The sequence below is a fragment of the Botryllus schlosseri genome, chromosome 2 (assembly GCF_051294905.1).
Source record: "Botryllus schlosseri isolate E-star chromosome 2, Bs_hap1, whole genome shotgun sequence".
In the NCBI taxonomy this organism is placed as follows: Eukaryota; Metazoa; Chordata; class Ascidiacea; order Stolidobranchia; family Styelidae; genus Botryllus; species Botryllus schlosseri.
The window spans coordinates 18,171,193-18,187,285 of NC_137237.1; the positions used below are offsets into that span (position 1 = coordinate 18,171,193).

General features: G+C 41.0%; 1 protein-coding gene across 1 annotated transcript in view; it reads left to right on the plus strand.

The window, feature by feature from the left end:
• Positions 1 to 16,093, plus strand: part of LOC145433954 (protein lifeguard 2-like) — a 97,809-nt gene extending 81,716 nt beyond the window's left edge. Inside the window, exons 6-13 of the mRNA XM_080311208.1 lie at positions 2,200 to 2,266; positions 2,329 to 2,439; positions 7,225 to 7,278; positions 7,337 to 7,427; positions 11,996 to 12,079; positions 13,298 to 13,438; positions 14,092 to 14,139; positions 15,679 to 16,093. Of these exons, the coding sequence (XP_080167334.1) occupies positions 2,200 to 2,266; positions 2,329 to 2,439; positions 7,225 to 7,278; positions 7,337 to 7,427; positions 11,996 to 12,079; positions 13,298 to 13,438; positions 14,092 to 14,139; positions 15,679 to 15,828 (746 nt within the window). The 3' untranslated portion in view covers positions 15,829 to 16,093. The remainder of the gene's footprint in view (positions 1 to 2,199; positions 2,267 to 2,328; positions 2,440 to 7,224; positions 7,279 to 7,336; positions 7,428 to 11,995; positions 12,080 to 13,297; positions 13,439 to 14,091; positions 14,140 to 15,678) is intronic.

A 16,093-nucleotide genomic window follows, 5' to 3' on the forward strand; every position in this document is an offset into this window, starting at 1 on the left:
AAAATTAACTTCAAAATCTAAATCTGAGTTACGAGTCATTCCACATTTCTCATGATTCGAGTCTGAGTCGAGTCAAGGCGGTTAAAGACAGTGACTCAAGTCATTTGAAAACGGTGACTCGAGTCCAGGACCGTAACTGTCGCACCCCAGACCCCCGCGATTGGGGGGAAGGGGGGGGAGGGGCGAGCTCGAAGTTAGCCCAAAATTATTCCGTGAATTAATATAAATTATAGGGGTATTTTTTGAAAATTTATGCAAGTTTTTCAAAAATTTTTCTTTCTGGGCGCGATTTAATGCTATTCCATATCTTGATTATTGGGTTATACCCCTCCCCCAAGAAAAAGTATGCATGATATATAGAAATAGGCATTTCGGCGTTGGCCATCACTGCACCACGAATCACCAAGATATATAAAGTTTTAGGCCATGTAACTTCGCGACTGCCGGAACAATCGGCAATGAGAACACCTTGGCCGCAAAGGACTGCTCTTAAGCTGACCGAAAACTTCGATATATACGTATGGACAAAGTGTTGTTTCGGTCATGCTCGAGTCATCCAAACGCATAGGCTTACCATATTTTGGAAATGTAAAAAGAGGACACTTTTTCAGTAATTTCAGACATGCAAATCTGGAGAAGAATTGAATTCTCGAAAACCGGTAAATTTTTCCCACTTCGTGATCGGTTGACTAAAAAAAAAAAAAAAAAGGTCATCACTTCTGCTCAGATCTCAAAACAACGTTTTTCTCTCTACATTGCCGGGTGGATGACAAAAAAAAAAAAAAAAAAAAGGTTTTTTCGCTCAGTGCTTAAATCACCACTTTTCCCTCCGAAATACCCGCCGGAGCTTCACTTCTGCGCTAATTTACGGCATATCACTTGCGATTTCCTCTAAATCTGACCTAAATTTTCAAAAAAGAGGACAAATCCTCTTAAAAGAGGACGTATGGTAAGCCTACCAACGCTACATATCCCATTGATTGAAATTGCTTTTTCTTATAGAGCGTAGCTAGTATGAAACCGATTTCCGACCCTTTCTCGATTCGGAGCTTGGACTTTTCCTTGAACTGCGCCTCGATGCATATCTTGGTCAACTTATGTGATATCCAGCCCACGTCAAGTTAGTTATCGTGAGTTCTGTGAAAAAATTAAGTAACGATTTGTTCCAGATTGAACATCAGGCAAGAGTTTATCATATCCCTTGCAACTTGAGTGTGTTACACTGTTAGTAATCAACCTCTGTATGATTTAATTCCAATTATGATTCCGCTATTTGCAGAACTTGGCGTCATCGGCATGGGTAATGGAAGACTTGCCACTGTAGCTTTGCTCGCTTCGTAATGTCAGTTTGCTCTACGTTCTATCGATTGAGACCTGGGTGTGATTCCACTCGAAGCATAACTCATGACCATGTCAACCTTGTTTCAAAAATTTCAGCAAGGGTCTTCCTGGGACAATCACAGCTGTTCTAATACATCGAATACAAAATTCACCCATTATATATATATGAGAAATGAGTGCAGTAAGGCAAAAACCTCTAATTACAGATGATCTCGCAGAAATTTGTAAGAACAGGGAATGAGTGAACGAAAACTGTACCATACATCTCGAGATATTTAGCCGTGATAGCATCGAATATATGTAAAATAATCTGTGGTATTTACTTATTCTGATACGCAGTCTAAAGTAATGCGTTGTAAATTCAAATAGAATGGACTAGGCCAGTGGTTCTCTAAATTTCGTAGATGTAAGATGTTTGCAATTCCAACTCATAGTTTGATGGCATGGAAGGTTGTGATTGATGCGAGGATTATCACATATGAAATTCAGATTATACACAGATCAACATCTACGAGCTGGAGGTAAATTGCGCGCAGAGTGAAAAATATATCACTTCAATATTTTGTCAAAACTAATTATTCGTAATGGTAGCACGTAGTGTCTAATCTCTTCTATTACCCTAGCTGAACTTTACTCAAACGTATCTCTGACCATAAACTAAATAAAAAACGCTGCACGCATTTGCTAGTTACTCTTAATTCATAGACATATTCTGGTCGGTGCAAGGTGCGGTATCAGATAAAATCTAGCATCGGTGTACGGATGGTACGACGCCATTATGACATTTAAATCGTAAAACTATTAGGGATATTGCCATTACTAAAAGTTGGGGGATCTACAGTTATTTTCATCTTACAGCCGTAGTATACAGCGCTCCTGTTGCCGCTGATTCAAGTGAAAGTGAGAATGGCGGTTTTTCCACTGGGTAAATCCCTTATTTTAATAGTATGTTGCTCGCAATCGCTGATGTGTTATTTTTTGTTCCAGAGATACATTCAGTAACAAGAGTGTAAGGAGAATGTTCATCAGGAAAGTATTCATCATACTCGGGATACAACTACTTGTTACGTTCGGGATCGTGGCCATTTTCACGCTGGTGTGAGTAGGGCTGTGAAATTCTATCTCCTGTCGATACTGAAGTATCTCATTGGTCTTCTTCGATAGCTATTGAAAATAAATCAATAACAGAAATGACACTGACCACTAATAGCCTTCGTTGTTCTCCGGCAACATTTGAGAAGATGATATTCAGAAAAACTATGTATTAATTGAAAATATTAATTGAAAATTAAAAGCTACATGGTTATAAAGTAGATGATTTTGTTGTGACTCTAGTGGTTCACTGTTCTCCCTGTTTTGATTTATTTGTTGTGGTTTTCTGGATATTGATGTCCTGTTCACTGTGCAACAGTGGGTCCAAAGGGCCACATGCAATTCACGACTACGCATCAAATTCTATATCATTTATGTCATGAAATCTCAGGATTCATTTACCTACAATCCGCGCCAGGCACGGAAATTTTCGAAGTTGAATAGTGAACTAGGTCAATCATATTGTTACTTGCATATACTGCGGGTCGCCTCTGTATACCGCAGTGCATGGAGATATCAATATTGACGGTTTCGGCCAGCAAGCGTCAATCATTTTGTGCAAAGTTTTCATCACGGACGCTCTTCCTGCGAATGCACATGCGAGGTCACATTATGGACGACACGGACTCTCATAATTGCGAATATGCAATCAAAAACTAATCTTATCCATTAATCAAGGTGCGATGCGCCTTGCGAATATGCAATTAAAAACTAATCTTGTGCGTTAATCAAGGTTTCAATACAACATCCATTGTAACAGAATATTTATTAAGCTCGAAGACTTTTCGGGTGCCTCTTTTCAAGAGTTAACGCCACACTAAAGGGATTTATACAGATTTAAAAGCAAAACCAAAAAGGCAAAGTATGATGCAACAATCAAAATCACAGACCATGAAATTCTGTTACAATGGATGTTGCATTGAAAGCTATATTCAAGTTCTGTACCACGAACCAGTTAATCAAGGTGCGGTTAAACAGTGCGCCTGCAGTAGGGTTACCATATTTTGAGATCCGGAGAAGAAGGCACTTTTTACAAATAACAACACTAATTATATCGGACTAGAAAACAGGTAATTTGAAAATCTTTATAGGGGCTGACTAAAAAAGGTCATTTTCCAACTCGACTCCCAAAAGACCCGCTTGTTACTGTTGTGTTGGCTGAGAGTCAAAAAAAGGTCATTTTTAGAGCTTGACTCCATAAAGACACACTCGAACGTCCAGATTGACGTTTTTAGTTGTGCTTGTTCAATCGCCTGGCTGTCCAAGCTATAAAGGAGGACGAATTGCCAAATATGAGGACATTCTCGATTTCCTGAAAAAAGAGGACAAATCCTCCTAAGTGAGGACGTATGGTAACCCTAACCTACAGTTACTTGCATTGTAGCCAATTCTTTGAGCACTGTAAATTGCATGTAATGGTTTAACCTAGCCGTGTTCGCCTCTGTGTATAACTACTTTCTGTCTATCTTCCTTGAAAGATCGGCGCTCATTGTGTACTTTTTGCCCTTTCTGGAATTTGGTGTCGGTGTCACAGACTTTTCACTTATGGTAACATAAGTGAAATCTCAAAATTTTTGCCATTGTAGTTGTCGATTGTGTCGATTGTGCTTGAACCTACGACCAAATACGAAGTAGAAGTAGCCATCCACAAACTGAAATCGCACAAGGCCGTCGGCTATGACCAAATCCCATCATGGTTTTTAAAAATGATAAGCCTGCATATCGGTCAATATATGGCCCATTTTTTCAACTTCATGATAGAAAATGGAGTCTACCCAAGCTACCTAAAAAAAGCCAGAGTAGTCCCTGTGCACAAAGCTGGGGATAGAACTAATGTCACCAACTACCGTCCGATATCCGTTCTCTCATGAATCGGGGTTGTATTCGAAAAGTTGCTCCTCTCCCGCCTGTCCTTATTCCTCGCCAAAATGTCTATCATTTCCCCTCAACAATTTGGCTTCCGAAACAAACACCAAACCGCACGTGCCCTCCTAACAGTGGCCGAGCAGTATTATGATATCTCAGAGAAGCGAAATGTGGGATGTAGCATTTTTCTCGAAGTAAAAATAGCGTTTGACTGCGTAGATCATAAAATTCTCATCTCGAAATTGGCGCGTTACGGACTTCGGGGCCAACAACTTGAGCTCATGAAAAGTTACCTCACTGGACGCCAACAAAGGGTTGCGATCTCAAACACCTTGTCCTCTCCTCACCTGGTGACCTGTGGTGTGCCCCAAGGCTCAGTACTATGACCGTTCCTCTTCACCTTATATATTAACGACATTTTTGAAACCTCCTCATTGAACACCACACTGTTCGCTGATGATACTCACCTCCTCTCTTTCGCGTCTTCGACGGCAGAGCTCGATGCCCTGACTGGTGACCAAATGCCTAAAGTCCATGAGTGGACGGCCCAGAACAACCTTTGCATAAACGCCTCGAAATCCCAATTGCTGACAGTAAATTCAAAAAATAACCTAACCGTTAATATCGCTGGTCAGTCCGTTTCCAACACAGATAATGCCAAATATCTCGGGGTTTCACTGGACTCGAACATGTCCTGGAAGAGTCATATTCAGTCCCTAGAAACTAAATTATCTCCGAAGTGCGGCCTGTTCTACAGCCTTGGGCGCTTCATGCCAGCATGGGTTCTTCTGATACTCTTTAAATCCTTAATCCAATCGAAGTTACATTATGGCATCCTCTGTTGGGGGGCTGCCAGTAAAACTGCACTCAAGCCACTGCAGAAACTACAGCATAAAGTACTCCGAATCATAGCTAGGGCCCCAAAGGGGCCTGGCTGCCCATCCAATAAGTCGCTGCTGAAGAGATTCGGTGTCCTAAACATAGAAGATATGCGGAAACTAGAAATCGCCAAGTTTATGTATCAGTTTCAATGCGGTCGTTGCCCCGAATATTTCAATGACTTCTTTACCTCTGAATCAAAAGCGCACAAGTACAACACACGCGCGTCCACATCGTCCAAATATCATATGATCGACCGAAAAGATCATCGCTCTATCAAATATGCCGGACCTAATGTGTGGAACAGTATCCAGCCGGCCATCCGGCAGTCGACGAGCATGTCCACATTCAAGTCGAAATACCAGCAATTACTACTAAATAAATACAGTCCATCCTCAAGATTACCGGACCACGACTGACCTATCGATCTCGCTTCCCATGACATGCCGCCCTATTTCTTGTCGCTTCCTTTTTCTATACTATCTTCTTTACTTTCATTCAGTGTGCATGCCTCCTCTTTACATTGCCTTGGCCAAGGTGGGTGTCCGATTCCATAGACAACTCCTAGTCGCTTCGACATCTTCCTTTCTTTTCATTGTATCACATTTTTAGTGGTGTATTGAACTGATAAAATTGCTAATAAACTAATGATGATGATGATGACTGTCACTGCATTGGGAATTTGTGTGTTCCCTTTCTCATCTCAACAATCACTTGCATTCGTGGACAATCATTTCCGTCCACTCGTAACTTTACTGGCCTGCAAGAATGACATAATCAAAAAATCGATAGAAAGTTGACTACAGGAATACCGTGCTGTCTGGTTCAAATCGTACTTCTGCATACTTGGACAAATACTTTCATGTCAAAGTGTCTACTGCAGTGGTCCTCAACCTTTTTGCCTTTGCGGACCCTCTTTGGACCGTCACGACCCCCGAGGACACCCAAGTTTTAGTTCAAATTTAGCTCTATTACTGTGCAACCATCATCTGTCTCGTGAAAATAACAACTGTAGGATAGTGATAAACAGCAACAAAATAAGCTTTCATGAAATTAACATCATACTATTCGTCTAGAAATTGGGAAGACGTTTATTAGTTCAATTAATTCTGTGTCTGCATTTCTAGTAGTACACTGCCGTGTCTCAAAAATCATCGCAGGTGATGGGACATGAACGTTTGCCGAAATTCAATTAATTTCCAGACAGATAGGTGGTGCCTGATGTAATAATAGCGCGTAACGCTTCCAACGACACCTTTGCGTCTGATCGCAAGATACCTCTCACCAATATCCCCATCATCATTTTATCATTATAACGTCCAACCTAGTCACTTCTATGTAGCAGCTCATCTTGAAGTTACTCTGGAATAGTGGTTTTGTATATCACAGGAGAAATTGGATTTTTTTGGAAGCGAATTTATTCCGAAACCCCAACAAAACACCTCTAATAAACTAACAACTAAACGACATATGTTTGCATCAGTAGGCTAATCGCAATTTGGCGATTAAAATGAGTATGCGCAGTAGAATATTTCATCTCAACGCTATTCTGTTTACGTGAGTCCTTATGTTTAAGCAGTTATCAAGCAAAACTGCTTCGTGATTTCTCTACTTCGAAAAATTGATATTATATTCTCACACATTTTTCAAATTTGGAGGTTTTACGGACCCCCTGAAATTGCTTCACAAACCCTCAGGGCTCCGCGGACCCCCGGTTGAGAACCACTGGTCTACTGCAATTACCACTTCATTCTACTGTTGAAATTTAAATGCAAGAGAATACTGGTGCTGATGAGTAAGCAATCTTACTTGGGTTTTATTTAAACCAAAATGAGACAATTTCTGAAAGATGAAAATGTACTCGTGCACATGTCATGTAGGTTTATTCGAACGCCCCATTGTGTTTATCACATGCATATCACATGCACAGCATATACTTGTTCTGACTATGCCGTAAAAAAAGCGAAAATTAATAAAAAATCGTTTTGTGCAATTTTATGCAAAATTTCAATCAATAGTCAATGTATGTCACACAATTTATTTCAGAGACGATGTCAGGGTGTGGGTCAAGGATAACCCTGGATTTTACTATGCTTCATAGTGAGTACACTATCCATAGCTTGATCGACTTCACATTAAAGTCCCACCTTTCCTGCAGCGGTGTTTTTCTTGTGCTGTACATTGTTCTCATCTGCGTGGAAAACGTCAGGAGAAAGGCTCCACTGAACTTGATCGTGCTTGGCATCTTTGTGAGTAGAAACTTCCTGGTGAAATGGCTGGTTACGGGTTGCTGGTTATTGTAAGGTTCTCGGTTTTCTTTGCAAAATGCAAATGGTCGCTGGTGTGGCCCTGGCACAGTTGCGACAGAACTTTTCGTCCCACATACTAAACTAGTTTGCAATTAGAAAATTGTTTGCATGTGATAGCAGTGAGGGGATCAAATAACTACCTTCGAGTCACAAGTCATCTTGAGTCATTGCACATTTTTGCTCGAGTCCAGTCAAGTCACTTGATTTTGAAAGGTGACTCGAGACAAGTCAGGGTTGTAATGACTCGAGTCATGATCCAGAGTTCGACTCGAGTCGCGATTTTCTGATGACTCCGAGTCATTTTCTCAAAATGCAGAAATGACTCGACTCGAGTCAATCTGTGTATTGAATCGACTTGGAATCGAGTCATTGTGCATGACTCGGACCAAGTCGTATGACTTGAGACTCAGACGGCCGACATTTCATTGTAATTTCGAATTATAGCAAAGTAACTTTTCCAAAGTGACTCGACACTCTAGAAATGTCAAGTCATACGAAAAAGGTGACTCGAGTCATCGCAACAGTGGGTGATAGTAATATTACTAACAGACATGGGGTGATTACTTCATGAATGTAATCAATTGCGATTACGATTACTTCAGAATCACGCGATTACGATTACGATTACAGCAAAATCAGGAAGTAGTCGATTACGATTACGATTACATTGGAAAAGTGGTCACGATTACTCACGATTACATTTGTTTTGCTTCTATAAGGACTATAATATTAAAGGATATATTGGAACTATGGAAGAAAATACAAGGATTGCGATGAAAAGGCTTAATGAGATATCAACTCTCTTCATACATCATGCGTCATTTGCTTATTACGTCATAATATACCAATTTCCCAACTTTATTGGGATGATTTATCGCACCCAACGATTTGCATTATTGCCAGGTCTTTACCTGCCGCACCCCAAATTCCTTAATAGGGTGGGGAGCGTGCTCGAAGGGGACTCAAAAGTGTTTCGTAAACCAACATAAATTATAGAGTATTTTCGAGAATTTAATTAATTCTTGAAAATGTTCTTCGAGCTTCGCGATTCAAATGTCTCTAGTACAGGGATCACCAACGCGGACCAAATGAGTCGCCCGCGGTCGCTGTAGCAAGTATTCAAATGAAAGATTTGAAAGTTGAAGCTGGTTTCATATGAGCATGAGCAGCAGTTGAGCATGGGTCGGCCGACCCCAAAGAACATATGAACGCAGTCGCTCGAGGCATTGCTCGTCTTCGCCCACGCGGCGGCTTAACGGGAATCTATAGTTAATATTCCCGAGTCTCGACGCGGAGATTAGCGCTTTGGCGCGCACTGCAGCAATTCAACTGAGCCCGGAGGAGCTGGTGTGACTCCCGGCGTGTGAGCGTTTTTTGTTCTTGGTAAGGGGCGGAAACCCGGCCCAGTGCTCTGATTGTCTTACTCTAAGTGAAGAAATTCAACTAGCACGGATAAACGGCGGGAGTAAGTGGTAACCCGTCGGTCGTCGCAATGATCCGTACACACTACACAAGAAGTCGTTTTTTGTTTCAAAACGGTTTGTGACCCCTGCTCCAGTAGATAGCTGGGTTTGAAATGTATATATAATATACCTCTCCCCCTTAGGAAAAAACATGCATAGGCTATTTTATGGGAACAGGCATTTCGGAGCCGGTCATTACCGTGCCACGATCCCACAACACACCAAAAGACATATGCAGTTTCAGCCAACACGCAACTCCACGGGATGTGATACCAAAGAAATACCTTGGCCGAAACTTAGGGTATTCGTCCATTGTCAATAGCCGCGCTGGGTGGGCGTGACTAATAATCGTCCTGTCCTTCCAATCTGAGCCCACAATGCAAATGCCACCCGGCGCATCCACATAGGAATAAAGCCATGACAATTTACATGTGCGTCTCACGAAAGATATTCTTTTAGTCTGCTACGTTTGGGCGAGTACAATATCTTTTGATTAATCAACAGACTGGAGGTCACGAATTAACAGCATACAATAAAGTAATTATAACAACATATACCAGATGCTATAATTATGAATTACGTGACCCAGCTCTATCAGGTAAATCTGACACTCGGGGCTGAGAGAGATTAAAAATGAATCGTAATCTAATGCAATGACCAACATTATTGACGAAATTCAGTTTTGAAAATTGACCAACGGTTGGACTGGGGGACGAATTGTTGTTGGTTCACATTCTAGCTACAACCCACGCTAACATGTCAGGCTATATAAGCGGATGGTTATGGCGGCAGGTCCAAATGCTGACTAATGAACTGTGAAATAACGATTGGCGCCTGTTTCAAGTAGTTATTTGGGAATAAGATATAGCGAACATAAAAATTCTGCCTTCAACTTAATACAGATACTGCGAGCTGCTGTTACGAGAAACGGCTAAGCACGGCTCGGTTATGATATATATCAGCAGCTGTTTATTGGTAATGCTTAGTTCTGGATACTGCAATGTTTTATTCGACGAGTACAAAATTCTGAATTTTTGTCAGGTGTACGTGCGTACGTAGGCCTACTGCTCGCCAAGCAGCAACGTTGAAACTGCATTTAACGAAGCACAACCAAACATCAATACATAAGTTACTATTTGAAACTATAGGCAGAGTGGTGATCAATATCCTGCTGCGAGGTAAGGGCTTCTGTAGTGTATTGATAACCTGATATACACCACGGGGGGTGTTATTACAATCACACTACAATGTCCATCGCATGTCTGTTTACTATGTGTGGAGTGGACTGTGGATACTTCTTACGCAATGAAGAGCGGAGCTAATACTTCTGACGTAATAATGAGTAGTGGCGTTTGAAAATCAGACGTTTGTGCTATCGCTAACGAGGTATATTATCTCATTCTTGTTCACGAATATTCAGTTTATGTCATAGTCCTTGTACAAACAAAAAGTAATCGTTCTTTGACAAAGAAATCGATTAGATATGGGAAGTAGTTGATTACGATTACGATTACTTCAGATTTTTTTCGAATGTAATCGATTGCGATTACGATTACTTCAAAATGCTGTAATCGTCGTAATCGATTACGATTACTAATCGCGATTACCCTATGTCTGATTACTAATTTAGGAAGGAAATGTCAAGTCGAGCATGATGTTGGTGAGATGGAGAGCAAAGGCAGTTTCTTCATTGACTCATAACGTTTTATCAAATCGATGAATCCAAATGATCGATGCTGAAGGAAGATGTCTCTGTGACATTGGGAAAAATCTCTCATACCAGAAGAGAGATTGAAAATTTGAAGCAATTTCAAATTTATACATCCTTGTTTTTCGTAACTATCCTGTTCCTCCTACTCAGGACCGAAACAGTCTTCGTCAGCCCCCCTCCCCCCTAAAAAAACGTTGGACTTGGGGCCCCCCATACGGTGATAAACGCAATTTTTTGGGGGCTTTGCTCCCAGACCCCCCACATACCTTGTTACCGCTGCTTATCAACGAGATTTGTTGTACTCTTTGCTGAGGCAGCTTATGTCGCCTAAACGTATCTTTAGGTGTCTTGGAAAATGTAGGGCCGGTAAATAATATTATTAAACATATTTGGGGGGACCCGTTGGTGTAATGACTTTGTTACATGATGTTATTTCGTGACCTCCTGCCTGCTATGTCAAAAGATGTTTAAATCGACCAAATGTACTAAACTAAATGATGCACACGATTTCACATTGGTATTTCTGTACTGGCAAATATTTTTTCTCTGCGGGATGCCATCGTTCAGATTGCCAGGACAGAATCATTCGGCGTCATGTATATATATCAAAGTTTTCGGTCAGCATAAGGACGGTCCTTTTCGGCCAAGGTTTTCTCGCTGCCGATCGTTCTGGCACACTTCTTGGAATGCATGTTACATGGCCAAAAACTTCATATCTATTGGTCCGTCGTGGCGCGATAATAGCGGACGTCGAATGCACATTTCTGTAAATCATGCGTATATTTTCTTGAGGGAAGGGCACCCAATAATCAGGATACTTGACACTATTACATCGCGCCACGTATAGATTTTTAAAAAAATACTTTAAAATTGATGTGTTCCTGCTATGATTTAATCAACTTAATATTCATCAAGAAATCAGCCGGAACAGAAGTGTGTTTCTTGAAGCCCATGGAGAGTTATATCATTAGTAGTGTTGGAGTAATTTTGAAATGAGTGTAGGCAGCACTAGGCAATGGACAGTGACGCCATTATGCTGTCAGCTTTTTTTGATAACAAACCAACTTGTCATAGTAATCCTCGTAGCAGAGCCGGCTACCGATGAACCTAAATTACGAAGTCTGCTGCAAATAGCGTTGCGAACGGCCAGTAATCTCACTCGATGTCTTGAATTTGTCCGAACTGCGGAAAAATAAGCATGAGAACACAATGCACCTCTTCCCCATTGGTACCGTGTTTTGAGCTGTAACACCTCAACTTGGTTTTACCATTTGTAACTGTTACTCAATCACAGGTCGAAATGAATTATAGAATCCGGAAATTTTTTCTTACAGACGCTATCGCTGGCATATATGACGGGTACCATTGCTGCATTTTACGATGTTCTGACAGTGATGATCACGATGGGAGTCACAGTGGTGAGTTTCATTAATTACGATCCTACTATTCATTCAATGTCTTCAATACCAGAGTTTATATTCAAATTGCTATCAGTAAACTAGTTATCTTGTTTTGAAATATTTCCATAATGCAGAAATAGCCTTGTACTACTTCCTAAATCTTGCACCGCCCCTACATGCTATCCCCGTAATGCTGAGCGCCAAGCGGGAAAGCCATGAATCCAGTGTTACTTATCAGGGTTGTAATGTAATGACTTGTGTCATGACTCGACTCGAGTCACTATTTTCTAATGACTCGACTTGACTCGAGTCATGTTCTCAAAATATGGAAATGACGCGACTCGACTCGAGTCAGTCTGTGTATTGACTCGACTTGGACTCGAGTCATTGGGCATTGAGCAAGTCATATGAATCGAGACTCAGACGCCCAAAACCGACATTTCATTGTAATTTGGAAGAATAGTAAACAAACCAATCCATTGGCATTTCGTCTATTGGTACTTATACTTGAAAATGAGACCAGAAACTGCTGAAAGTGAGGAAAATTAGTATATTATAAATGCGAACCATTCGATATCACGAAACAGAGTTATGAAAAGTGGGTTTGACATCGCTTTGACCGGAAACTGAGCACTGAGCAGTCAACACAATGACTTGGACTCGGACTCGAGTCATAATACCATGACTCGGACTCGACCCTCTGCTCGATGACTTGGACTCGGACTTGACTCGGTAGTGAATTGAAAATGACTCGACTTGAGTCAAACCTGTAAAAGTGAGATTGACTTGTGACTCGGAGCCTTGTGACTTGGTTACAACCCTGTTACTTATCAGGTCTTTGGTCTGACCCGGCAGGGGATTGAACCCACGACCTACCGGTCTAGAAGCCGGACGCTATCTTGTTGGAGTGGTTGTCAGTTGTGGAAAAGTACTGGGTATTGTGTGATGCTTGAACTGTTGAAAGACTTGGAAGTAACGACCATCCCATGTTTCAATGCTAGAAGAATTATGCTGATGTCTGCGGCCTATGAACTAACCTAACATGTGTTTCATGATCATGATTCTAAGTGAGAGATCAACCATCTACTCTACTGTAACCATGTTTATTTGTCACTACACCAGTTTCATTTGTCAGTTGATCGTCTATCTCATCAAAGACCAGTGATCATATGGAGGACTGTTTAATAGGCGGTTGTTTCTTAACAATCTAATTCTGATCTATTTTTAATGTTCCAGCTTGTGTGTGCGGGGATTATACTATTCTCGATGCAGACTCGATTCGACTTCACGAAATGCAGCGGAGTTCTGTTTGTGCTTGTCTGGGTTCTCTTCATGTTTGGCTTCATCTCTATTTTCACATACGATAAAGGAGACGTTGTATGTATCTATCTAATATATGATACCTCGTAGCGCCCACAACTTTTTTTATGTTATCATGGTCTCGAATAAATACGGTGACCGTTACCCCTCTAATCTCTGGATGTGTCACCGAACTTGGAAAATATCGCAAACGCTTTGAGCGCTTTGAGCTTGAACAGGAATACTCCTAGCTAGATCAGTTGTTCTGAATTGAAACGCAACAGCGGGATACCAATTGCTTAATTACAAATGAGCTTGGGGATCGAATTGGTATTTCAGAACAACCCCTACTGTTCAATAGAACACCGGTTCAGAACCACTGGCTAACGCTTTGTTGACCACTTGATCCAGGATACTGCTCCAAGATAGAGACCGTTCTAGAGATGCATTTAGGCTCATTTCTTTTTTGGTAGTGAAACGCATCAAGTGGAACCTGGCTTGTCGCTGTGTTTGATCAGAGGATCAGGACATTATATCCTGTCATTTGACACATTGTAGTGTCCCTCTTTTGTGGTCCCCAAAGTTTTCCTTGTACTGCGACGTGCCACTCCTCGGTTGCACTTGGAGATTTTCAGATAGTGAATAATATCTGATTACAAATTGGAAATTCTAGACTACCAGGAACCAATTACCGAAGTTGTACCTATAGGTATATTCATATGTTATTTCAGTACATTCAAGTCATCTATGGTTGTCTTGGAGCGCTTGTGTTTGGACTGGTGAGTGCGACTACTTCTTATTTGTGACTCTCATGTTTCACTATGCCTTGAATATATACTGTCCTTGAAACATTTTAATATGCTGTCAAGTGTCAACCAGCCCACATTTTGACGGCCGACAACTGGTGTTTACATCCGATGAAGAGGGCCGTATGGTACTTGAACTTGGTTTCGAGAAATTATCCCCGTTTTTACGTATGGGGCGTTAGTTTAAAAAAGGGGAATTCTTCTGATACGCCGACTTGTCACATTAATGATGACCCACTCCTCATCTAATCCTAATTGTTCCCGACATTTTTTAATAAGAGAAATTAAGTGCAACGGAGTATGCATAGTGCAGGGGTTCTCAACCCTTTTTTGACCGTGGCCCATTTTCCGGTTTGAAAATGTTCTGTGGACCACCTCTTATCTTAGAGTCATAGTCCTGTTCAATGTGTGGTAATCGTCGACGAAAATTTTCAAGTTGAATAATCCTCCCCCAACTAAACAAACAACCAGCGAAATAATTTTGGGCCTCTTCGAGCTCCCTCAAATTGTGGGGTTTGGGGTGCGACAGTTACGGCGCTGGAAGATCGTATAACTCCTGTGTATACATCCACTGTTTCACTCACATCGTGACACCCAATGATCCGTTCCCCTCATCCACAGTGTAATTGGGGTTTCAGTTCCACTATGGTGGATTGGTGGGGGATGATATAACCATTCTGAGCCTGCTTCAAATAATTCTTTAGTGAATGGGATACTACAGACAGTGGAGAAATATTTATTTTTAATATGCTAGCTGTACAATGTACGTACATTGTACTTATTGAAGTTGCGATGTCAGAACATTAAATCCAGTGATACCATCAATTCATGTTACTCTTACATTATGCAGCCTGCAATGATTTCAAGGCCGCACATTTTTTTGAACGACTTCAAAGATTATTGTGCTGCGCTAAATCGTCAATCCATTACGATTCGTTGCGGTGGTGACGTATACTGCCACAGGAAGTTGATAATTGACAATAAATAGCAATTGTGGCTATTTTGTGTTACTATAATACCTGCCGAAGTACCGTAAATCAGCATCAAATGCACTTCGGCCCGAGTTCAATGCACACCTTTTTCAAGGGCATACGAATATGAAACTTCCTGAATACTTTGTTACTTCAGCACTAACTTCCTGTTATTGTATAATCGAAATTATTTTCATTGCTGTTGGTCGTAGGTTGTCATATCCGGGGGACAAAAGCCGTTGTACCCCCTCCCAATTTGACTATTACATTGTGACTACATACGTGCCACTAAGTTTCATCAGAGTCGAATGAAAATCTTTATATAGCCAACGTATAATTTGATTATATGAATATATTTTTGAATATATGAACAAAACAAATATAACTAAACTTTCACTAATTCTACAATTTTCCAACTAGCTCTGTAGCCCATCTCAAAATACTCCTGTGGCCCACCCTCTGAGAACCGTCGGCCTAGTGCATATGTGAACAAACAGTGCCATTTTTTTTTTGCAAATCACAATTACGTTGTCGATTGCAGTTCCTAGCATTCGACACCCAGCTGATAATGGGAAGCAAGAGATACGAGCTCGACCCGGAGGAATACGTGTTTGGCGCTCTCACCTTGTACATCGACGTCATTTATATATTCCTATTTCTTCTGAGCATCTTCGGTGTCTCCAGTGACTAATCCACGACACACATTTCTACGTATTTTCTCGAGTTAATAATTGTTTGTTTCATGTAATTCATTTACACTGTCGTATGTAGGCTATGTGAGACCCGTTCCGTCCACTTGCCGCTTTTGAAATCGCAAATTGTTCTAGTATGTGTATTGAGTGTGAATTATACAAATCGATTTTTGAGTGTTCCAATGCCGAAGATTTGGAAGCATTGCTGTATTCATTCATGTGCTCCATAGGCTACTTCGAAGCTAATACACGATTTCACTGCAA